Here is a 26,778-nt window from a genome sequence, read left to right on the forward strand (position 1 = left end):
TGGCTAGAAAAAGTGAAATTAGTTCTGAAATAAAGGGTCTTGCATCATTTGTATGCCGATACCACCCATTAAATGCAATTCCTGCATTTTAAGTGTGACTTACAGCTTAAGTATGCAATTTCAGCAAAACTAGAAACACCGTACGGACTTGCAAAACTAAACAATGTTTTCAAAACAGCTTTCTGAATATGACCTCACCTGCAGTTGTTCAAACAGTCAGGTAGTCCCGCCAGACAAACACAGGAATCTTTAAAGTGCCACAGAGACACAGTGTTTCCAGTTAACCTATGCATGGCTAAATTACAGTTGTCTCTGTATATTAAGCTGGGATATAAGTAAGTATTTTAACAGTGAAAAAGTTACATACTTCAGCTTTAAGTGTCCAAATAATTTTGGGAGCACCAGTGCTAATATCTCAATATCAATTAACTCAGCAAAGTGTTCAGATATTAACAACGCACTCTCAATAGCTATGGCTAGAGCCATGCTCAGTCATTTACAGTTTGTTTTCTTAGAAAAGAAAAACTGAGCCAATATAGCAGGGAGTTAGTAAGTAGTTTTTGTCTAGCATTCTGTCACCTTTTTCCTCCAACCTCAACCTCATGCAGAGGCAAAAATGTCACTCCCAGAGATATGACATAATCTCATATGACATAATCAATAACATTATACAGCAAATGTGAGCAATGAACTGCTTGTTTTAAATGATTGAAATAATTTTACAGGGTGATCACTGGTTTCCTTGCACTACTAGTACCACTATTTTCAGATCAATCTATGTACATTTACACATTTAAATTATACTGTTCATTAATAATTATTTATTGTGATGATTCTAATGCAAAATACACTGCCTGGACAAAATAAACAAGTTGGACCACCTTTAGCTTGGAGTACCATGCGTATTTGTCATGGCATTGTTTTGACAAACTTATGCAACTTCTCAACATTTATTAATCCAGAGTTGCATTAATATTTGGCTGAGATCTTGTATTGATGACGGGAGTTGAACCAATCCGTAAAGTCTTCTTCAGCACATCCCAAAGACTTCCAATGGGGTTAAGGTCAGGACTCTGTGGGGGCCAATTCATGTGTGAAAATTATTCCTCATGCTCCCTGAACCACTCTTTCACAATTTGAGCCTGATGAATTTGAACATTGCCGTCCTGAAATATGCCCGTGCCGTCAGGGAAGAAAAAATCCATTAATGGGATAACATGGTTATTCTGTACATATGGGAAGTCAGCTGACTTTGCAGCCTCAGTAATGCCGCATAAGGTTGCAGAGCCTAGACCTGACCAACTGAAGCAACCCCAGATTCACTGCCTCCAGAGGCTTTTACAGTGAGCACTATGTATGACGGGTGCATCGCTTCATGTGTCTTAGCCTGTTGTATCCATTGCTTTGGAACAGGGTAAATCTGGTCTCATCAGACCACATGAACATGGCTGTTTTAGAAATGAGAAGCTACATACTGCATCAGTTAGGGTTAAAAGAATTGTTGCCAGCTGAAACATATTAATAATTGCAATAATGATCCAATCATAGGCTCTTAAGGAACTGGTCATTTACTTTATTTTGGCCAGGCAGTGTAACTGGAATTGTAGACTGCAATTTACATGTTTGCTCTAGTTTATATCCCAAATGGCAGCTTAATTGCAGAACTCTATTTTGAACATGGTTCAGTCTTTAAAGTCAGCAGCCAGATAGGTCAGTTGCATGACAAGTACAAGATATTGAGTCGAGCCAAGCCTCACAACCATTATATAATAAGACCGCAACTGATCAACGACTAAAGGGGTGAAAGAAGGCTCTCTATGCTGTGCAGCATATTTTTTCTAGATATTAAATTAGACAAAAAAAATAAAAATAAAATAAAATTATATATATTATATATATAAAACAATAAAAAAAAAACTGTATTCATAAAGAGTTTTAAACATGTTACTTTAATAGAAGTGAAAAGCATGGTCTTGTGTCAGTCATACACAGAGAGTGGAGCTGTAAAATGAAGGAAATAAAATGCAAACATATCTTACATTAATTACTGTAATACTGAACTATTTGATCAAAATCAGTTTAAAGCTTCCCTCTGTCTCAGAACATACACTTGACAAATCAAGTCAACAAATATCCTTTAGTATCCAGATCAACATTTTACAAAATACTTGACGAGGATGCGCACTGCAGAAATAGACTGTCATTGAAGAATTTATATAACGTTATATATACATAAGTAAATTCCAACTCAGATTACACAGATTAGCTATTGATGAGTAAACTGTGCATTTAGAGCATGCATCTTTGTGTTACACAATCACATACATGAACCCTATAGCGTATGTGTACAAAATTACTCACAGACTAAATTCATTTCGTAGCAATAATATGACATTTAAGACTATTTGGTACATGACAGTTTCTTGCATTTATTAGCAAATAGAACATCTTATTTTAAGTGAAGCCAAGTGAATTTTATTTGAATCTGAATCTGGGGCAACAGGGCATGGCATAAATCAAGGGTCAGGCTGGGTCAGTAAAGAATGATTTAATCTTTTAAAGTGAAGCTTATGTAACAAGTACATGACTTTTACTGATTCAACAGTTTCTACTAATTCAGAGCTGTTATATCACAAACTCAATGCTATTAAATTATTTCTCTCTCTTTAATTTAACGAGAAAAGAATGTGATAACAAATATGTTTCTATATCTTCTCACAACAACCTAAATATCCCAAATCTTGTATAATCTCAAATTCACAGTAATATGCAAGCTAATTAAAGGCAGACCTATTTGAAATGTCTGAAATTGTAATTCAAAAAGATGCTATTATACTAGCACAATTTCTTTAGCATGTATTTACTGTCATGCATCATTTTGCCATATTCATTAGTACAACACTGAAAACTGAAAGTGTGAAGCATATATTTATCAATCGAAATCAGTTATTGTTGTAAGTTCCATAAACACTCTGATTTAATCTTAAATATATATATATATTTGTAACTTTTATCTGATCCTCGCTTTGCAACATGGTAACTGTTCCCATCTTTATGTTTAACAATAGCTGACTTCATCAAAATAATTTTAGCTTAAAGGGATAGTTCACCTAAAAATGAAAATGATGCTGTAATTTACTCCTATTTATGGAAGCCCATTTCCTCCTCATAATAAATGCTCTAAATCGAATCAAAAAGTAAATCAAAATTATGATCATCAACATGAGAGAAAAAGTCATAATTATTAAATACTAAGTAATATTTTTGAGATATGAATTCATAATGTTGCAATACTAAATCATAATAATGAGATGCTAAATCATAATTATGAGATACTAAATCATGAGATTACTTTTTATCTCATCATTTTGACTTTTTATCTGATAATAATTTGTTATCTCATCATTTTGACATCATCTCATGACTCGTTAGGGTAAATTTTGACTTAGTATCATAAATATGACTTTTTATCTCATAATTGTGACCATTTCCAATAAAAAAAAGAAATTGTGCTTTGGTAAATCAAAACTGTGAGATATAATGTCATAATTTTAAAATAAAAAGTCATAATATGCTAAGTCATTATTTTGAGATACAAATTATGAGATAACATTTTTTTGATCCCATAATTTTGACTAATAATTTTGACTAAGTATCTTAAGCATGACTTTTCATCTCATAATTGTGACAATTTCAGATAAGAAAATCACGCTTTAGTAAATCAAAACTGTGAGATTTAAAGTCATAATTTTGAAATAAAGAGTCATAATTATGAGATAATAATTAGATAAAAAAAACATAATTATGAGATACTAAGTCATAATTTTGAAATTCAAGATCAGAATTATGAGAGAATAGATAATAATAATGAGATGCCATTTCAAATTACTTAATCATAATTAGGAAATTCCTTAGGAAATTCCTTTTTATCTCATAATTTCAACATTTTATCTCATAATAATTACTCATAATTTAACTTAGTATCATAAACATGAATTTTACATCATAATTATGACATTTTATCACAAAATGATGACTTTGTATGTCAAGATGTAGACTTTTTATTTCAACATTATGACTTTTTATCTCATAATGATGACTTTGTAATCTCATAGTTATGACTTTTTATAATAAATATATGACTTTGTATTGCATCATTTTTATTTACCAAAGCACCATTTATTTAAAAAAAATAAAATTTTATGTGATGGAAATGGGCTTCCAGACATGCTCACGTTATTGAAAACCTGTATGACTTTCTTTCCTTCATGGAAATGGAGAGGTTAGGCAGAATGTTAGCCTCAGTCACCATTTACTTTCATTGTATGGAAAAAATTATGTGAATGGCGACTGAGGCCCTAGCATACAGTCATACAGTATGGGTTTGTAATAACATGAGGGTGAGTAAATGACAGAATTTTCATTTTTGCAGTGAACCATGCATATCCCTTTAAGAAACCCTTTACAATTACTCATACTTTCAAAAACAAACCCATTCTCATTTCATTTAACTTTCACTGCCTTCAAAAACCGATTCTCCATGTGCTGCTATCTTTGGCTTTACAGAGTCCCAATCTGTGAGGCCCCATGTCCTTCTGATCACCCTGTGAGGGCCCCAGATTAGCCTCTGTTAGGGACCTCTGGGGTTGGCCCTGTCTAAATGTTGACCCATATGGGATGGGACCAGCTGGTGCAGATGCTGTGCTCTTGGTTGGCGACAGAAAAGACAAGGGTGACTGACTCATACTCTCTTTAAGGTTCTTTGGTGGAGGTTGATATGCAACCTTTGCCTTCCACTCTGCGGGGGGTTCAGGTAAAAGTTTACTCTGTGCAGCATAACGCAGGTTTGAAGCAATAGACTGCGGGAGGTCCAGGAATGCAAAGGCTGCATCCACTAGGCCAAGTGGGTGGCGTGAGGCAGCTTCCCAGGGGGTGAGGGGCTTGTAACCCCTGTCCAGCCGGCCGGTCTGCCCGACTGGCGGCCGAAAGCAAACAGCATGTGGTGCAGGTCTGGGTGATGGAGAAGATGACACAGACCTGGGGGTGAAGCCCACTGATGAAAGTCTAACAGGTGGTGACAAGGATGAGCTCCTAAGCACCTGGAATTGCCAAACAAATGTGTTTAATTTCAGACATATTTTTCATGGCATTTAACAACAGTTGTTGCTACTCCTGAAAAAGCATCATATCTGGTTGAAAGGCTCTACATGAATGTTGATTAGAAGCATACCTTGCATGGCAGGGTGTCTTCAAGCCACACCATCTAAATAACTCTGCTGAGACCTAACTTTATCTTTATATCCAAGAATTCTCAGGAAGAACTTTCCTTCCATAATGTCAAGAAGGGCTGTGCTGCCACCACCTGGTTATGATGTGAACTTGCAGGGCACTTTAATTACTGCAACAATTAACTTGATTGCATTAATCAGTCTTTGCAATGTATGTTGAGCAAAGTAAGCACTTTCAAATGCTATCTAGTCTTTTTTGTTTTTAGAAAAACTAAGGACAAGACCTTTACTCTGCCAGTCAGTAGGGTACAGGCTCCCAACCGTAATGTGTGCAATTTGTAATTTAAAATAGAAGTGTACAAATATTGACAAAAATGTAAAAGTTAAAAAGAATGTATTATTTATAAAATAATTAATGTATTTATTTTGTACACTAAATTTAGTGTTTATAAAATAAGCTATATTAATGGAGTTTGCTGTTGATTTTAAAAGCCAATACTGCTGAAGAGTTAAAACAAAACAAAACAAAACAAAACAAACAAACAAACAAATAAATACATTATTTACTGGCAGGGATGACTGTCTTAATAATGAAGTAAATGTTATGTAGGTGTTTCAACTTTTCATAAAAACATGATCGATTAAGGCTAAACTAAAAATAACTGACAGGTGCCACAAACCGGAGTGCTCACCTCTCACCGCTTTGAGATCATGGGACCAGATATCACATTTCTCCAAATATAGCCATTGGAGCAAGCCTTGCAGGACATTCATTCATATCATTTCCACTTTTTCCCAATTATAAAAGTTGTATGTCTTAGCTATTCAAAAGTATGATGCAACCCAGGCCTAAAAGAACAATACTCATACAGCAAACATCTATTTAGGCTTAATTATTTCAGGTTTGCTTGTGATCGATTTTTTGCCATGCAGAAACTAATCAGTTTTCTGCATGTAAGACTTTGAGAAGAGTGAATATTATGTTTAAGATAATTTCATATATACCTATAAAACTATATATACATACAATTGTGTGTTGGAGTTTGTGAATATATATATATATATATATATATATATATATATATATATATATATATATATATATATATATATATTATATCAGTGATGTATTTAGTATCTTAACTGCAATACCCTATCCTCTGCTGTTAAAAAGCTAAAATGGCTGAACTGATAAATGTTCCTCAAAAAAGAAATTCTCAGTAATGTATTTACTATCTTACCTTTAATACCCTATCCTCTGCTGTAAAAGGGCAAAAATGGCAAAACTGCAAAAAGTTACTCTGAAAAGGAGTGTGAAAGAATAGCAAGAATGGTGACAAGACAAGGTGTACAAACAATGCAAGGAAAGATGAAAGTGACTGAGGTACATGCAAACGCAAAGCAAACAAACAAAACTGAAGGACAGTCATTTTAATGGCACTGGTACATATTACAACTAGTGTACTATGAAGAAAATATCACACAAAGAAATGAACTCAAAATTAACATTTTTTTCCTGTTTTCCACTTCCTAAACCTGTTGTGTTGATGTTCTTAATATTAATATTCTGATAGAACTGCTAAAGAAAAAAAGAAAAGAAAAAATGTCAAACAAACTGAAAAAAACATGGACAAAAAAAAATCATCCTTCAAAATATAAATATGAAAGGAATCTATCCCCAAATCTATTAATCTCCATAAAAGGTAAAAATTAAGCCCTTAAACTAGCTGTTTAACATTGAAATAGTGGCACCATTTAACCTAGTTTTTTTTTAAAGAACCATATACTGCATTACATTAGAGTACATTAATCTCATAAGTCTGAAACATTACTTACATTTTAGAAATATAACATTGTTTTTCCTCATATAGTGAGAGATGATTGAACTTCACCATAATACATTCTGTCTCTGTGTTTTATATTCACTTGCACTATTGGCTCAGTCAGACGTTGTTCTTCATTGGTTACTTGCATATCCAACTATCCTTGGACTGTTCACATTTTCATTTCAGTCTGTCCACTGAGGTATTATAAAATACTATCATATAGGTCTACTCATATATTGGTGGGACAATTGATGGTAATAAATATTTTAAAAGTCCAAACCCCTCAGGAAGTCATGTGGAGCTTTTTGTATTGCATTCAGCAGCCCTCATAGCAGACCATTAGGCCTATCTCTCTCATTTTTAACCTGTCAAATTATTTCTGTTTACTTTCAGTTTAAGCCTTCATAATTCTCTTCTTCATCAACTCGATCAACACTGATTCCTTTTGAGTCTTACATACATATTACTAGATTTTTTGGAACAGTATGAGCACAAGACCTTCCTACCTGTAATAGTACAGGTCACAGTTTTCAGAGCATTCATCTATAAACACCATATGATGTCCTTTTTTTTTTTTTTTTAAGATGTCTATGCCTTATAAATAAACAATAATATGCAATTTTTTCAGTCTATTGCAACAAACTGTATTTCTGGTAGTGTTTTGGAGTTTTACAGTATGTATCTGCTCTACATTCAGTATTTGCATCTGAGCTTTCTTGTCTAACGGTAACAAAACTTGGCAAAATAATTACTGTAACATTACTATTTTTCAGCACTTCCAGGCTTCCACACCTGGGCAGCACTCTTTTTGGCTGAAAATTTGGGCTTTGGAGCAGCAGTAATACTGCCCCCTGAGGCAGAGTCAGCCCTTGCTGCTACTGGGAAAGTTGGAACAATATGAGAACTAGTGGCTTGTTGGTAAGACATTGCCAGTCCAGCTTGATATATTTGATTGGAGCCTGCCTGATAGGAAGTTGGAGAGGGCTGTTGGTAGGGAGGGCTTGGTGCTTGTTGGTATGGATTTAAAGGAGGTGTTTGGTAAGCTTGTTGGGGGTCGTATGCTTGTTGATATGGGATTTGATGAGGGTGTTGCTGATAATCATTAAGGACAATCTGGTATGTACTTGGAGGGGCTTGGGGGTAATGGTCATCGTGCATAGATGGTGACTGACCAGCCATCCTGTAGGGTTGCTGGGCATGTTCTGGAATATAACCATAAGGGGGAGGGCTTTGGTTATATGTCATTTTCTGGTTTTGATTTGGAGGACCAATAGCTTGGGCTTGAATTTGGACCTGGGCTTGAGCTTCAGCTGCTTTTTGAGCAGCAAGCTTTTCAGCTGCCTCCTTTTCTGCAGCAAGTTTCTCTGCTGCTGGACCATAGGTGAAAAGGGAGGAATTCAGCTGATAGGGCTGATGCTTCATGACATCAAGAACATGAAGGGGTTTTGGGGCAGGTTTTCCTTTTGCTTTGCTTTTGTTCTGGTTGGCTATTGAAGGGCTAGATTGAGGAGGCTGTTTGATAGCACCCGGTGGATATGATGGAGAATTAATTGGATTATATGCCAAAGGAGGGGGTGCCCGGCAATTGGATGAATATTTCCATGATTGTGGCAAAGAAGGAGAAGGTGAAGATGGTCTTGCCTTATTTGCCTGTACTGTGGTCGAATCCACAATGTATTTCTCCATCCTAGACTGCCTCTTAGCAAACAGTTCAGCTCCTTTTCCCCTCAAGGCAGGCATCTCGAAAGCCGAACCAAAACCAGACATAGAACTACTAGGTGGAGTAGGGGACGGTTCCTTTGTCCCAGATGTATATGAGTTCATTCGTCTTGGAGGAGTGGGCTGATCAGACTGAGGTGGGTTCAATGGCTTGATTGGTTGGGGAGGGAACTTCTGGGTCTCAGCTTTGGGTACCCATGCATTTACACCTGGCTGAGATTGAGATTGCAGTGATGCCCACTGGCTCACAGGTGGCTGTGATGCCTGCTGCTGAGTTTGCTGTGCCCAGGGAGGTTGAACCTGAGCCTGATTTGGTGGCTGTTCCCTGGATGCCTGAATATGATTTTGCACAGGTGTGTAAGAGTTCATCTGTTGAGGATGCTGTGGAGAAACAGGCTGTTGTGCCCATGGTGGCTGGGACTGGGCAGGCATTGGTGCCCAAGAATTCATGGGATGCTCCATTTGTGCTGAGGGCTGAGGTGGTATTTGAGTCTGTTGAGCCCAAAGAGGCTGCACATGAACTAAACTCTGTGGTTGGGTCCATGCATTTGCAGGTGGCTGTGTTGGTTCTTGCTGATTCGGGTAAGAAATCCAAGATGGGTGGGGCTGTGGCTGGCTCTGAGGCTGGCTCTGAGGATGGGCCCAGGGAGATTGTGGTTGTTGTTGAGGGGTTGATGCCCAAGTTTGCATTACCTGAGATCCTTGGAACTGTTGTTGTTGGACCCAGGCTGGCTGTTCCTGAGCTTGATTGTGATCTTTATGCCAGACACTGATAGGTGGTTGTGCTGGCTCATGCGGCAGAGACCATGGGGGTTGTAGTGTTGACTGATTTGGAACTGGTGTCCAAGAACTCATGTGAGATTGGGGCTGGGTTTGAGTCTGTGGTTGAATGTTTGGTGGTATGGAAGCTTGTGTTACCCAAGTGGGCTGGGGTTGTGTTTTAGTAGGTGCTTGCAAATGTACTTCCGAAAGACTTTGAGCATGTGACATCCATGATGGTTGTACTTCAGATTGGTTTTGAGATGGGACTTGAGTTTGCATTTCGGTTGGATCCCAGGCACTTACCTGCTGATAACATTGACTTGGAGCTGGTTCCCATGTTCTGGTAGACTGATCTGACTGTGCATTTGCAGGAGGAAGAGCAGCAGGATGAGCTGAATTCATTTGCAGCTGGGAATTCATTTTCTCATTCCAGATCTCTGCTTGCTGGTTTTGTTTCACTGGAGTTGCTGGTGGTTTCCATGCATTATCTGGAGCAGGTTGTTCCGGACAGAGTGGAACATCCTGGGATTCAGGTGCAAATGAAGGTGAAGGTTCTTGCTCAGACATGTTTGGGGCAACCATTTCAGGGACAGGGGCAGTAGCGGCATCAGCCTCAGTGGCTGGAGCTTCAGCAGATGCTGGTCCATTGTTTTCAGTTTGCTGTGGAATCAGATGACCAGTAGTTTCTGGTTGAACAGACCATGGGGGAGAGGCTGCATTTATGTGAGGTTTAGGAGCAACCGGTGGTGGAATTTTGTGCTTTATCTTTGGAGACTGAAGAAAGTTGCATGCTTCAGCTCCTAAACTTAGATAATCTTCATCTGGGCCAGACTCAAAACCTGCCTTTTTGTCATTCTTGTTAAGGAGATTTAACAGCACAGGACTGGGGGAGACCTTGGGAGACTCTTTGAAAGTGAACATAGGTTTATTGGCATTCCTCCTCCTTGTATCTTGCAAAATTCCAGTCTTAATAGCAGGCACAGAAATACGCTCATCACGGGATGCAATCTGTTCACCTTGTCCAAATGAATACCCAGATTGTTCTTGACTCTCTGAAATCGATAAGGAGGAAAATGGAGTAGCCGTTTTATTTTGAACTGAGAATGGTTTGGCACTCCTATTTGTGACTGATGGCTGCATTTCATTGATTTGTTGATCAGAATTGCCATTCATATGTTGTGAATGCTGCTGCACTTGATGTTGTTGGAAGTGTTGTTGCTGATTGCATGATTGCACATGTTGATAATTTTTTTGTTGCTGATAATCTGGCTGTTGTTGATACTGTTGTTGTTGATGTTGCTGATATTGTAGTTGCTTCTGGTAGTCTTGATAATGCTGCTGCTGCTGCTGCTGTTGTTGATAGTACTGTTCTTGGTACTGATGGTACTGCTGATGCTGCTGCTGCTTTTGTGCTGATGTACTGTGGTGCACATTTACATCCATGTAATTCTGGGTCTCTTGTGCATTCATATAACCACGATCCTCCATATGATGGTATGTCTGATGTGTCTCAGTCTCCTTTAATCCTTCAACAGGTATCCCCTTTCGTCTCAACTCCTCATGTTCAGCTACTATCTCGTCCATGCGCTGTCGGCGCTGAGCAAACATGAGGGCTCCTTTGCCCTTGGTATCAGGTAGTTCTTCCATATCTTGATAGTTGTCAAGATTGCGTTCTATCTCAAGTAATCCAGTGTCCCAGTCAAAAGTCACAATACTTTTCTGGCCAGAGGCATTGGTGAAGAAGTCCTCATCAATTTCAGTTTCGCTGGTGGCTAGAACAGTGAACTCAACAGCGTGCTTCTCCTTGTTGTCCTTTTCGTCGTCGTCTCCGTCCTTGTAATCTGGCTCGTCCTCACCAGTACCGTAGCTTACAATGGTATACTTCTTGGCTCTCTGTCTATGCTTCTTGAACATCAACACCCCCTTGTTATTGGGATTGGAGGCTGGAGCAGAGAGCAGGAGAGCAATTCTCTTGCACTTAGATTTGGCTTCCTTCACCTGCTTCTCCGAAAGGCTCTCACTCCGCCGGAGCCCTAAGATTGACAGAAAAGGGAGGGGTTTAGGGTGCGGGGATAGAGGAAGTACGGTGAGGTCATAAAGGAGGAATATTGCACTTGACTGCTCCTGGTGGCCAAGTGTATACGAATCATATATATAGCACAGTTATGTTAGCAGCTAAAAAATCATTTGTTTTAAGAAGACATGCACTGGGAAAATGTAAGTATTAAAATACACCCTGTAGTTAATTCCTCTAACTTATGTGATATGGGATACATCATTTTTATAATATATGCCTAAAATATTCTGAATATAGAATGAGTTGGTAAAATTACATTTTAAAACAATTACTTAATTTACACAAAGTAATCTAATTATCAATTACTAATGACTACTCATATAAAACAACTAATATTTTGTAATTAATAAAAAAAATTAAATGACAGATGAATTTACTGCCCTACAAAGGCAAAAAACAGGAATTATGCCCAATGTCAGTAAAAAAGCTTCATATATAATTGTTTGGTTTTTTTATGTGGATTTTTTTTATTATTATTTTATTTTCACACTCTTTCACACATTTTACATTTACATTTACATTTATGCATTTGGCAGACGCTTTTATCCAAAGCGACTTACAGAGCCCTTATTACAGGGACAATCATTTTTCATTTTCTCTTTTTGACAATTTTGACAAAATGTGCATTTTGGCTTTTGCACAACAGAATATTTCAGAATATATGTTAAGAGATTTCTCCTTCCCTTATCAAATGATGAATGTCTTAAAGGAACAGTTCACCTAAAAATGAAAATTCTATCATCCTTTACTCACATTTATGTAGTTCCACATCCATATGATGATCTTTTTTCCATACCACATATTTTCTTTTAAAATGCTTGAATCAAATATGACGATTATGTCAATAATGTCAAACCTCATTAGTTATGATTGTGTCTCATGACCAAACGTGCAACATGATGTCATGACGTTTGTTCACGAGATACTATGAGAACCAAAGAGGTTTCATGTGATCAAGCTGCCATATTTGATTTAAGAGCTTTATTTTATTAATATGATTTGATTTGAGAGTGAACTTAATGATTTAAATTTCCTACTGTTCATCACACAAAAGTAATTACATATACAGTACATATGTAACGGAGTAAAAAGAGTTGTTAGTTAAATTATATTAAAAGTGATGCAACTACGCCATCTAGGGGCAGTTTGATTCAGTGTGACTGTGGGATTTGCGTTGCACTTACCCACACTGAGATAAAGAGAAAATGGGTAAGTCACGCAATTTGGGAGGTCTGGGACAATCAATGTTTTCTTATAATTCTAAGTACATATGTCTCGTATTTTGTCACGCAATGTACTTATAATGATTTCAGTTAACTATTTTGAGTTTAGGTGATGATTTATGTGTCTTGTAAAGCCATGTTTTAGAGATTTGCAACCAAGCATATTTTCATGTGAACTAGCGTGCTAATTGTCATTTGCTTTACATGCTATTTAGATTGTTGTCCCGAGATCTATTTGCTGAACCCAAGATTCAACACTGTCATACTGTATTCCAGGTAATAATCTTATGTTGTGTAAATGGTTTTATCGTCATGTTATTTGCTGTGTGCGAATCGAGTTTAGCTATCTTGCAGATCAGCGCGGTAGTTTTGAGATTAGCCAAACATGTGCTCGAGTGCTGCGTTTGCAATGATAATGTTCCTTATTTTGTTATTTCAATATAATGTAAAATGGATCAAGCAGTTTCATTATTGTACTGCTGAAATGTACTGTATGTTGTATGTAGAGATTATAATTCAGCCTAAATATTCTAAAATCACTATACGATCACACAGTTTTATTTTATTTCATAGACATACAAGTTATGCATTTTTGTTGTGAATATGTTTGATATTTAATTTATTATATATTATTTATTCCCCATTAGAGGTATCCCATACATTTGTAACTAGCATAAATACATTCCTGTATCTGTATAGCACTTACCCACACTGAGATAAAGAGATAATGGATTGTTGTCCCAAGATCTATTTGCTGAACCCAAGATTCAACACTGTCATACTGTGTTCCAGCAATAAAGAAACCTGATCCAAGTGGTTGTCTGTGGTGATGTGTAGCAGCAACAGTAGGATGGAGTGACCCGTCACACATATATAGTGCATCAGTTCATTTATTATGATTATAGGTGTTTTTTGTCCATTTTTGAGCTTGACAGCCTTTCACTATTCACTTACATTATGCAAATAAAAATAAAATAATTAAAAACACTTTATAACCTAAAAAATTCACCATCTGTGCTCTAAGAAAGAAAGAAAATGATACAGATTTGGAAATATGACCAAATGTTCATGTTTGGGTGAACTTTTCCTTTAAGGAGTAAACATATGGATCCACTGGCTAACATTAATGTCTCACAATGACCCAATAACTCATTTATCCATGCAGAGAGTTAATAACACCATCACCAATTAACTAAATCTCTGATGCATGTATAATATGCTTACATTATCATAAGTCACTTACAGCTGTGAATGCATGTCTACAGCTTGCTACTGAAGTTGAGCCAATAGCAGACTTGGTTAAAGAAAGAAGAAGAAGAAGAAAAAAAAAAAAGAGTAAAAATAGCCACGGGGGCACTGTGTGGGTGTGACAGTGCTTGAAAATGTTTAAACATTCTAAATTAAATTTAGATGTAAAGCCCAATATTTCCACTAGATGACTGTATCAATTCTTTCAAAATAGTTTTGGCTCAAATTGTTTTTAGAATGAGAGAGAGAGAGAGAGAGAGAGAGAGAGAGAGAGAGAGAGAGAGAGAGAGAGAGAGAGAGAGAGAGAGAGAAAGAGAATAAAGGAGAAACCTGATAACTAACTCTCTTACATTTCTGATTCTAGTCTTTCCAACCTTAAGATGGAGATAGCCATAGAAGCATGCTCCTCTCTTTTCAATGCTGCTAAGATAGCCCTTTTTAAAGGATCGGATAACGGGCCAGAGTCACATATGCTGGTGTCTGTCAAACGACAGTTCTGCAAGCATCATTAGCATGCCCGTGTTTTATTCTTAACTTCACCGGTCATGTCACCCTGCAAGCCCCCACCCCATCACTGCTACACAGTAAATCATTTTTTTCATTTTAGCTCATTAAAATATGAGCCCATATAAAGAAAAATCTGATATTAGAAGAACTAAACCAAACTGTAGTGATCATATGTATGCACACATCTATGCTCACTAATCACTGAAAGAATGCATTACATTTTCTTCATAGTTGTTACAATAGAATGGCAAAAAAAAAAAGAAAAGAAAAATGGTTTAAAAGAAACTTAAAGCCAGAATATACATTGTGTCAATTTATACTTTATGTAGAATAGTTAAGCTTAATTGAGAGCTGACATAAACATCCACAAGCAATTCAGAGCGGACACCAGGAATTCACTGATGCTAAATCTATAACCTAAGCATTTAATGTAATAAATCATACTCTTGAAACAGACATTGTAAGACACTATAAGAAGCAACATTCTAAGAATTAGATGTTACTTACTGGCGTGCCTTGCCCGGTGCTTGTTGGGCTTGTTGACTTCCCTCTCCGATTCGGAGTCCCACTCCTCTGAGGGAAGTCCAAAAGACACAGAAGAGGAGGTGGGAGCTTCTTCAAAGTACCCTCCTTCTTCTCCAGCAGAATCTAACCGGTCACTAGCCTGCACCCCCTCCTTCCCTGAACTACTTCCAGATAATTGCAGCAAGGTCACATCCACCTGTTTCTGCAAAGCAGAGGGTTTGCTAACCAACACACCCCGTTGACCAAGAGGTTTCCGGTCTTGTCTGGGAATGTAGACAGGGCAATCTGGAGAATATGAAGTAGTGGTAAAGTTGAATTCCTTACTTGTCTTTCTTTGATGGGCTTCTCCGACAACTCCACAAGCACTGCCTAGTAAAGTGCACTCTGGTTCTTCCATGGTGGTTTTGGAAAGAGATAGCTGTAATTCCACCACAGATCCTGGGGTTACCTCTAACCTGGTGTCTCCATCTCCCTGGGAAGAGGTGTTTTGTCTGCTTTTATTCCTAGAAGCTGGTACCTGAATTTGCATCCGGACCAATTGAGACCTCCCAGGACATTCGGCATCACTGTCTGTTTCCCCAAAATATGCTTTATCCTGGGACTCAGAAATGTAATTTTCCTGTGGGTTACGGAGGCTGGGTGGAGTTGGGACCTTAAGAGTGGTACTAACTAATTCAAGGCTCGTTTGAGGCTGGCTACAGCATCTACAAGGAGGAGATCATGATTATTTATCTATTTGAAGCTATTTGTAGTTAATATGTTCATTCAAACTCATCAACTCAAATTCATTCAAAATGCATTGCCATATTAGATAAATCATTTTGGGAAGCTTATAAATTTAACCCCAAAAATTTTATTTTCAGTTAACATTGGAAGAACTAGATTATCAAAATGTGGACATCATTGAGAACCATGTATTAGTATTTAAAGAATCTAAATGTAGATCACTTCCATGTGTTTGTGTATATGTCTGGTATTTCAAAGGTCACAGCAGCCATAAACAAGCTACTTCATCAACAATGCTATAAAATGCAAATAACTATCCAACTCAATGCATTGGATATCAATCTCATTAGCATCAGATCTAGTGTAAGTAATGTGAGGCTTAAATATTGTGTTATGCAGCTAGAATTAAACGCAAAAAAGCAATATAATTTATAAAAGTGCTAGTTAAAATAGTCATTTAAATCAAAGATTGAAATCCATTGACAGTTTTAAAGTTAACAAGGTGATGTTTTATAAGCTATAAAATATTTGCTCATATCCCAGCTTGAATCAAATATTCAATACAAGTTAAACTCAATCAACAGCATTTTTGGCATGAAGTTGATTAATTTAGACTTTTCTATAAAAAAACAAAATATCAGGGTTCCAGTGAGGTACCTACAGTGGAAATGAATGGGGCCAATCTGTAAATGTTAAAATACTCACTGTTTCAAAAGTATAGCCACAAGACGTAAATGATATACGTGTTAACATGATTTTTGTGTGATTAAATTGCTAACTAACCTTTTCTGTTTAAAGTTATTGCCAATTTTACAACTTCGTTGCCATGATGATGTCACTCCATGAACCCTAAAATCCTAAAATGACTGTTAAAAACAATGATTTAAACAACTTTACAGCTCAAATAATACATTTGTTTTAACAGAAGAATTAATGTAAAACAATTTTTTTATAAAATCTTGAGCTTCACAATTCTGCCTTTAAACCCCATCAAAAGGTGGCCCCATTCGCCTTCATTGTAGGTGCCTCTCTGTAACCTTAAATTAGTTTTTTTTAACAGGAACAGGAGGGGCGAGTTGAAATATTTTTTTGGATGTAATCAACATTATGCTACAAATGCTGTCAACTGAGCTGAACTTGTATTGAACCCAGAATATGCCATTAATGTTCAAATACAACTGCATGTAAGCCAGGCGTAGGTTAAATTATCAGTGCATATACTGTGGTTCATTGGCGCTATCAAAACATTCCTCTGCGCCTAACACAGCATCATTGGCACATTTGCCCAAGCAATAAAGTACCTTTTGACAAGCAGCAGTAGACAGTCAGTGGAGGCCTCAATGAGATCAATAACCTTTGAAAGACTGAAGTTTGAGCAGGGCTTCCCATTCACTGACAACAACTCATCATTCTCACACAATCCAGCCTGGGAAGCAGGACTACCATCCTCTATCTATAAGAAAGAAAACAATAACAGATTTAACTTTCAACAAAAAAAGGTTTGACTGTAATACAAATGTAGAAAGATGAGCTACACAAAGAAGCACCAAAATATTTACATAAAAAAATGGATACTTCTGTAAACTGGTCTGAATGTGCATTATACAACCCCATCCTTGGTTAAGAGACAGTGTATCTTTATTTAGACCAAGTGCCTCTAATTTACGCATCACAACAGCTGCATGTCAAATGACTTAACAGTGCTACTGGCCAAAGCAGGTCAATGACCCTTACATAGAGAAGCAGACACATATCAACATAAGATTTAATATCAGCCCTTTGTAACTTTGAGAGCATCACAAATCAACCGTGCTATAAGGTCAAGTCATAAAGCAGAGCAATCCTTCCTCTAAAATTGCATTTACTAATAACGATAGGGTGCAACTGCTTGACTTTATACCACAAGTATAATTACAATTTTTAAGCTAGATATTAAGCAAAGTGAAACCCTATATTGAACCACAGGGAGCCTATCTGTAACACAGATTATACTGTGTATTTACTGTATAAGTGAGAATGAAATATTTAGAGCAAATACATCTTTACTGCTGATCTATCTCTGAACACATCTGTGTTTCAATTGTATCTGAATGTAAAACTAAATAAATACATAAATAAATGAATGAATAAATAAAATTGTATAATGAGTGAATGAGTTAATGAATCAATGAACGAGTCCTAAAATGACCTTCTTTAAGCTGCCAATTGCAGTACAAGCCATTGCAATGACAGAGTACAATGACAGCATTACGAAAATACATGTAAATCTATTTATGACCTTATACAAGTGATAAATACCTTCACTATAAATAAACTTCTTAGATAAATCACCAAACTAGATCTTCAAACTACAGGTGTCACATCATGTCTTCAGAGGACAGCATTTATGCTACAGCAATTTCAATCAGGAACAACGAGATTAGTTATATTTACATTTAGCAGACGCTTTTATTCAAAGCGACTTACAAATGAGGAACATTGCAAGCAATTTGTCATAAAAAGTTCAACAACACCTACAGTGTTGGACTGCCAAGCTCTCAAGGTGGCTGGAGTAGTATAGGTGCTAGCTCAGAAGAAAGAGGCAAATTAGTAAGTGCAATTAGTGTGGAGTGGTTAAGTGCTGCCGGAACAGATGCCTTTTCCGCTGATTCTTGAATGTTGAGATGGTATCAGAAGATTGTGTGAAGGTTGGAAGCTCATTCCACCACAGTGGAACAGAGAAAGGGAACGATCCTGAAATAGACTTTGAGCGTCTTTGCGATGGGACCACCAGGTGCCGCTCGTTTATAGATCGTAGAGAGGGAGTTGGAGCACAGACCTGCAGAAGTGAATTGAAGTAAGAGGGTGCAGTTCCATTGGCTGTCCTGAAGGCCAGATTCAAAGCCTTGAATTTGATGAAGGCAGCTACAGGTAGACAGTGAAGGGAAATCAAGAGTGGAGTGACATGAGCCCTTTTTGGCTACTGATGACCAGATGCTTTGCTACATTCTGGACCATCTGCAGTGGCTTAACTATGTTAGCTGGGAGGCCAGCCAACAAAGCATTACAGTAGTCCAGTCTTGAAATGACCAGAGCTTGGACCAGAAGCTGTGCAGTATATTCATACAGAAAAAGACTGAAAAGCGCGAATCTCCATTACCGGGCAGTTGATGAGATGTGGGTGGTAAAATTAAGCTGGTCATCTACCACCACTCCCAGGTTCCAAGCTGTTTTGGTTGGTATTAGTGTAGTTATACCAAGATGAATAGTGAGGTTGTGGTCAACAGATCGGTTTTCTGGGATCACGTGGAGTTCTGTCTTGGCAAGGTTGAGCTGAAGGTGGCGTTTCTTCATCCAGGCCGAAAAGTCTGTGAGGCAGGCAGAGATATGAGCCGAGACAGTAGGGTCATCAGGCTGGAATAAGCTGCATGTCATCTGCGTAGCAGTGGTGGGAAAATAAATGTGCCTCAATGATCGGTCCAAGTGATGTGTATATCGAGAAGAGGAGAGGACCAATCACTGATCCTTGAGGAACACCATTGGTCAGCTGGTGTGACCTGGACATTTCTCCTCTCCAGGAGACCTTGAAAGATCTGCCAATGAGGTATCAACCCATCCAAGTGCAGTTCCTGTGATGCCCAGGTCAAAAAAAAACATTTTATTTGTACTTTTTTTAAAAACCTCTGTATCACAGCTCACCATGCATGCACACACATCTGCTCACACCAAAATGTAAATAACATATTTTTAAATATTTTATTTCAGGTCTGGCCCCATTTTAAATTAAGTGAATCTGTGTAATAGACTATTGCTTGAACAGCATGCTTGAGTTATCTATATGTAAAGGGATAGTTCACCAAAAAAATTACAATTCACTCATCCCAGATGTGTATGACTTTATATCTTCTGCTGAACACAAATTAAGATTTTTAGAAGAACTTCTCAGCTCTGTAGGTCTTTTCAATGCAAGTAAATGGTGACCAGATCTTTGAAGCTCCAAAAATCACATAAAGGCAGCATAAAAGTAATCCATACAACTCTGATGGTTTAATGTCTGGTATGTCTTCTGAAGGGTTGCAATCACTTTGGGTGAGAAACAGATCAATATTTCAATCCTTTTTTACCAAAAATCTCCATTTTCACTTTCAGAATGAGAAAGAATGTGAAAGTGGAGATTTATAATAAAAAGGAATTAAATATTGATCTGTTCCTCAGCATATTGCTTCTGAAGTTATTGATTAAACCACTGGAGTCATACAGATTATTTTTATTATGCCTTTATGTAGAGCTTCAAAATTTTGTTCACCATTCACTTGCATTGTTTGGACCCACAGAGCTGAAATATTCTTCTAAATATCTTTGTTTTGTTCTGCAGAAGAAAGTCATACACATCTGGGATGGCATAAGGTTGAGTAAATGATGAAATAATTTATAATTTTGGGTGAACTTTCCCTTTAAGGGAAGTGAGTGCTGATTTGTTTAGGAGAATCACCATTCGAATGCACTGTCGCCTAATGGCTTATTTTTTAAGGAAATATCTGGGAGAAGAAGTAGGAATGGGATTAGCATGTGATGTGAGCCAAACTCCAATTTGCATCACTAGCATGAGCACCACTGCTGACCTTAAGGAGCACATTTTGGACAGTTCATCAAGGGTTTTTAATAATAATAATAATAATAATAATAATAATAAAGTGAAACCATTTTGAGAATTGCTATCGATGCATAAAGATGTTTTAATTACAACAAGCTTCCAACTGTTTACTATATCAATATTTTTGCAGTCGCATATTTACATTTTTTTTATTTAAGCTTTGACATTTTAATCTAAAGTCCACAGTTTGGTAACACTGAGAGACACCTGTGGACAACTTTTGTTTAAAAAAAAAAAAAAAAAGTAGTCTGACAATATAGTTTATTTTAACCGCCATTAGAGGGCAGTGTGCAGTCAATAAAGGAAATGCCATACAAAAAGTAACTATTGACATTATTGTCTGTGGGACTTCTAATAATTAGTATAATAAAGTATAAGTGATCTGCTGAAAGGTTCTGTTTTTGGCTGTTTCACTTTTAGATAAAGTCCTAAGCCTACAAATACATTATTAAACAAGCAATACGACCACAGAGTAGACATTTTTATTATTAAGACACAGTTGGCCAACAGAATTACAACCCATAATAGCATAAATATTGCAAACATCAACACACAGTATTTTCCTGTTTAAATTTGTTAACAACGTGGCCTAAAAAACAACAATCTAGCAAAGCTGTTTTAAAGCCATTGTTATGGTAAAGGTTCTTTAATTGAATAAAACCATGAAGTTGTGGCACTGTTTAGTAACTGAAGCTGTATTCACTGCTCAAATGGAAAAGAGGGAAGGATCCTGATAGTTCTCATACAAAAAAGGGACAGAAAATACCTTTGGCATTAAGCAAGTGTCCTTATGACAAGGGAAGTTAGGGGGGATGACATACATATTTACTTGTAAATCGTTTGTTACAATACAACTTTCAACACATTTGCAAATAAAGTGCAGCTGAAGTGCTACAGTAGGTACAAACGGCATACCAAGAGAGTAAAATACTAAGTGAGAGACAAAGGCAGTGCTATTTATTAGGATGAGAATGTCAGTTCAAGCAGAAAGTGTAACAGATGGAAGTGAGGGTGTAAGCTCTATAAATGATCAAAAGTAATGTTCTTAAGTCTGCATTAAAATCCAACTGCTTCTTAAGACATTTGTTACACGGGAATAATAACTAAACATCATCTGGCACACAAAAGTTAATTTTTAAATGTCAATTTTGGAAGAGAAACCACAATTAGTGTTGGTCCTATATCCACACTAAGTAAATACAATGTGCTGGAAAGCCCACTGTGGGAAAGATATCACGTCTGGCTCAGCTAGTTCTTTCTTCCACAGATTAGAGCAATTATCTGTTTCAATTTCCATCAGACATTTCAGGTAAAATAAACCATGGTGGTCCACAGATTGTCAGGTTCCCATTGTTAAATCCACATTAGCTGTTAACAGAGTACTTTAATTGACTTGTTCTGTAATTTTGTAGTGTGTGTGTGGTAGCGGTGTACTGCAGCACTCATAAGTAAATCCAGCAGTAATTTAGATGTCTAAATGGCTTAAGGTTAAACATAGCTCTTCAATACTGATTTATGGAAGCTTTCCAAAGATCTAAAGGTTCATTTTGAAAATAATTTTGTAGGTGCATGTTCCAAAGAGTCATAATAATATATAATAAAAATGAACTCATCATCTAGCCCCCTTGTCTCTGCAAGAAAAGAACCTTGATTTTGTTTCAGTGCATGACCTATACAGAACAAAGGAGTGGACTAATAGCAAACTATTTTGGCTTTTTTGCATGATCAGACAATGCTCATACTTATATATATTTAGTACTATAAAGTTTTTAGACAAATTACTGAATTACTATATATACCCATACCAACATAAAGGGGAGACTCGGACTAGTTCTCACACTTTATTCTCTAAACAATAATAATATACAATAACAATAATACTGAATCATTTTACTCAACAATAGCGGGACATGTCGTCACCCTATATGGGGCAAGTTGTCACAATAGAATGTGACATTAAACTGTCTATTATAAACTTTAGCACATTTTAAAGAGTAAAAAATAATCAGAAAAACTATAAAAGGTTACATACAAAAATATCAAAGCATTGTTTTGGCCAACAAATATTGTAATTATTAAAATGTATAAATTTAACACATTTAAACCCTTGTGATAACTTGTTAGTTTGGAGAATAGAATTTACTTTAATTAGAATAGAATTTTATTTTAATTAAAAGGTTCGCTGGCCTTTTCTGCATATCGCGGTGCCGTTTTGTGGTCCATTCTACATAAGGCGGCAGCTCATTTGAGCTTATTGCGGCCCATTCGGCCCATTTCCCGGCCGACCCACCGGCCCACTTGGTTCTACCGATTGCCAGTATGCCCCTGAAAGTGCCCCAAAGTGTGTCAGCCCACCGGGAAAATGCCCGGTATGCCAGATTACCAGTCCTGCCCTGGTTCTTGCACGTGCACAGGATGGGGGTTGGGGCAGAGCGAGTATGAAATTCATTAGAAGAGCGATGGCAAATCTGGCTGATGCGAACTTTCGAAACTCCAAGCAGGACAAATGGCTGAGAAACAGACCAAGAGAAAAAGGTCAGACGAATATAAACTAAAAAAGAAGGAATATGATAAGTCGAGGACAGAGCTTCCAAAGGAGCATTGAAGGGAGTGGCGTGTATGTTTTGGCAGTTGAGTTTGAATATCAACATTGTTTCTCAGGAATCGCTGAGTGAACCTTTAAAAGGGTTTTAACCCCAACATAAAACACATGGCTAGAGAAACCACATTTGTGTAATTGGTCTATTGGCCAAAGAACTTTATAGTTATTGAGATATAGCCATTGTGACAACTAAACTCCACTAAACATTATATGAGATATAAATAAATGCATGAATAGTGAACAAAATGATCACTTAATAAAATAAGTGCATATTATAATAAAATTAGAATATGCACGCATAAAACAACATGTCATCTCTTCCAAACAGTTTCCTGCTAACAACAAAAACCATACCATTCAAGTATGTCTGACCTTTGGTATCACTTTGACCTACTGTCCATCATTGCTCTAGCAAAGTTGTCATTCAGCTCTTTTAAAGTTCTTGAGTCAGGCAAAAGTTATATCTTCCAGATGGCATAGAAAAGAAATGGGGTCACTCCACAAAGATGTTCTGAGGAAGCAAGTGTCTGTGAGAATGACCATACCATCAGCTCAAGCAGGCAAATATTTGAGCGTTTAGCAAAATGTTGTATCTCACATGTCTCATAAGCATGGAGTCAGATACAGATCTAACATAGTTCCAGATTAACAAAAGTCTGGAATAATTTTTGTATTTTTTACAAAAAAATATTTGCTTCTGTATAGCATTACATCTGCCTTTCCCTTTCTAGAAGAGCATGGACTCATTCACACATGGCTGACCAATAGCTGGGAACTGTTAAAATTTGATTTCAGCTAAATAACCCAAGTTTGTGCTTTCCACAACACACATTGTTTCAATGCAGCTTTACAGGATCTCATGCATTAAAACAAAATAATAATAATTAACTTAAACATCTAAAATGTCTTACAGCGATCATTGTGTAGTTTGATTAAATATGATTGTAATATGTGTATAGAAATTCAATAATTCAATAATAATTGTATTTAGAACCCCAGTAAGCAAGCCGAAGGCGATACTGTATATAGTGATACAGAAATCTGATATATGGCCATTAATAAACATATTACAGTATATACTGTTTTTACATATTATACAAACATACTGTAGCATATATATTACACACTCAATGAGCACTTTATTAAGAATACAATGGTCCTTATAACATGCCGGACGTGGTCTTCTGCTGTTGTAGCACATCTGCCTCAAGGTTTGACATGTTGTGCATTCTGAGATGCTATTCAGTTCACTACAATTGTACAGAGTGGTTATCTGAGTTACCGAAGCCTTCTAACAGCTCGAACCGCTCTGTCCATTCTCCTTTGATCTCTCTCATCAACATTCTGTCCACAGAACTGCCGCTCACTGGATGTTTTTTGTTTTTGGTACCATTCTGAGTAAATTCTACAAACTGTTGTGGGTGAAAATACCAGGAGATCAGCAGTTACATTAATACTCAATCCAGCCCGCCTGGCACCAACAATCATCCCACGGTCGAAATTACTGAGATCAAATTTTTCCCCATTCTGATGGTTGATGTGAAAATTAACTGAAGCTCCTTGACCCATATCTGCATGATTTTATGCATTACACTGCTACCGCACGATTGGCTGATTAGCTAATAGCATGAATAAATAAGTGTTCATGTGTTCCTTATAAAGTGCTCAGTGAGTGTATATTACATATATGTGTTTTGCATATATTGCCATACATCAGGTGTCTGTATATTTCTGTTACAAACAAGAACCATCTTGATCAAATTAGGACTAGATAAAACACAAGCACAATCATTCCTAGTCACACGTACATATTCTTATTCATGCCAAGCAAATGTATAATGCATTTGTTCAAAGGTTATGTTATGTTTATAGCAAAGTTATGTATACCTAGATGTTGAATGTTGCTGTTGAAAATATCAGTCGAGGGCTCTGTGGACACATTCCTTTAAACTGCATTTCTCTAATGCAACTTTATTTTAAAAGATTTGCTTTAAGATTATTACAGGGAAATGTTTTATTAACAAAACAGCTGCTTACTTTGCCAGTTATATTTTTATGAGGTTCTAACTTGGGTGTGTATCATTGCCAAAAGTCACATTTTTGTTTACTGGATTTATGCCAGAGCTAAAGTGTGGAGCCTATAAAAACACATATTAACTTCAGATAGGGGTCTTAATAAGAACTGAGATCATACTAATGGCTATTACTGTATTATTCAACTAAAAAAACTATATTTTGGCGAATTTTTTATGGAGCTACAAATATTTAATCTTTTCAGATAATAAAGAAATTATTTAACTGACTTTATACAGCTAGGAACATTGATCATCCTAAACATCAATGACCACTAGGTGACTCCTTTCGGTAGTTAGTTCTAGTGACCAGTATTTTACCCTATTTGTGTGCTCATAATGTGAAATCAGAACTATTGCTCGTAGTTCAGGCTCACAGTTTTTCATCAAGCATTTCATCGAGCTTTATTCACAGTACACATTGTTTGTCAAGGTGTATTCCTGGTAAGCAGGTGTAAATGTATTCAATGTCTTAATTGTCCCATATGAGCTTTGTATATAGGACTTAATGGCAATGTGTGCGTTAGATTTGTTTTTAAAGAGAAAACGTCTAAACCACTGTAGATATGACATTATGTTACAATATACTGTATTTCATGTATATGAAGATCTCATTTAAACTTGTTAAGCTGTTAAGTAAGCAAAGCATCTAAGTATAAACAGAAGTCTGTATAAACCAGAGGTCTGGAGGTTGGGGTGGTGCTGAGCATGGGGGCTCCTTCCATCAAAATACTACAAAATTCAGCAGATGCAAGAAAGAAACTGTATGTTTGCTCTCACAAATCTTAAATGTGAAAAACTGAACCCAATCAATTTACACGGTATGCATTTTGTGACACCTCTATAGTACAAAGGTCCACTAACATTTTCAGACCCTCCAGTACAAACAGTTTAGATTATTGATATCTATGGGAGTGATTGCAGACAGCTTGTACTTGGCCAACAAACTATGTTAGCTTTGCTGTGACCATATAAGGGCCCTTGCTCAAGACTTGAGGGACAAGCAAAGACTGCGCAGCCCATTTCTCCCTAGAAAACTCACCTAAAGAAAAAACAGCTTTGCCAATAAACATTTATCAAATAAAGCTTAAACTACGCTGGTGGCCAAGCAATTCCGTCACTATACACATATTCAACTTAACAGCCACTCACAACAAAGATGGTTAGCAGTCATTGTTTAGTGGTGTCAAAATGGCATCATTAACTGGAGACTGATTACAGTAGGTGCACGGCAACTCTCAAAAGCAGCTCAGATGGTTATTACAGATGTTGACATAAATGTATTAAACCAACCCAACCTCATCCAGGAGGGAAGCTTTGAAAGTAAAGATCAATGCAAATATTCAATACAATCACTAAAAAACAACAACAACAACAACAACAACATTGAAGTATATGGCCATAATGAAAGTCAACTACAGACGTCAACCCTTCCGGGTCATCTATAGCTAATGTTGTATAGACAGTGATGGTTATCATCATCATGTTGATTATGGTATATAGTCTTACCTCAAACACCTGAAGAAGATGTTGAGGCTCCTGAGCGCTCTGGCGGAGTCTGAAGCCCCATGGCATGCCACCGCGCAGCGTTACGCACACATAATCCCCAGTGCCCATCCTCCTGCAGCAA

General features: G+C 36.9%; 1 protein-coding gene across 2 annotated transcripts; it reads right to left on the minus strand.

Annotated features, from left to right (window-relative positions):
* Positions 1-3,874: 3,874 nt before the first annotated feature.
* LOC127653197 (synaptopodin-2) lies at positions 3,875-26,778 on the minus strand. Of its 2 annotated transcripts, XM_052139802.1 has the most exons (5): positions 26,658-26,778; positions 17,143-17,294; positions 15,098-15,819; positions 8,696-11,568; positions 3,875-5,099 (listed from the first exon to the last, which is right to left on the minus strand). In XM_052139802.1, the coding sequence occupies exons 1-5, from the start codon at positions 26,763-26,765 to the stop codon at positions 4,524-4,526; spliced, it is 4,431 nt and encodes a 1,476-aa protein (XP_051995762.1). In that variant the 5' UTR covers positions 26,766-26,778; the 3' UTR covers positions 3,875-4,523. The 2 variants fall into 2 exon arrangements, with proteins under 2 accessions (XP_051995762.1, XP_051995753.1); XM_052139793.1 differs by lacking the exon at positions 3,875-5,099 and having other exon boundaries at positions 6,384-11,568.

The sequence above is a fragment of the Xyrauchen texanus genome, chromosome 2, assembly GCF_025860055.1.
Source record: "Xyrauchen texanus isolate HMW12.3.18 chromosome 2, RBS_HiC_50CHRs, whole genome shotgun sequence".
NCBI classification, from domain to species: domain Eukaryota; kingdom Metazoa; phylum Chordata; class Actinopteri; order Cypriniformes; family Catostomidae; genus Xyrauchen; species Xyrauchen texanus.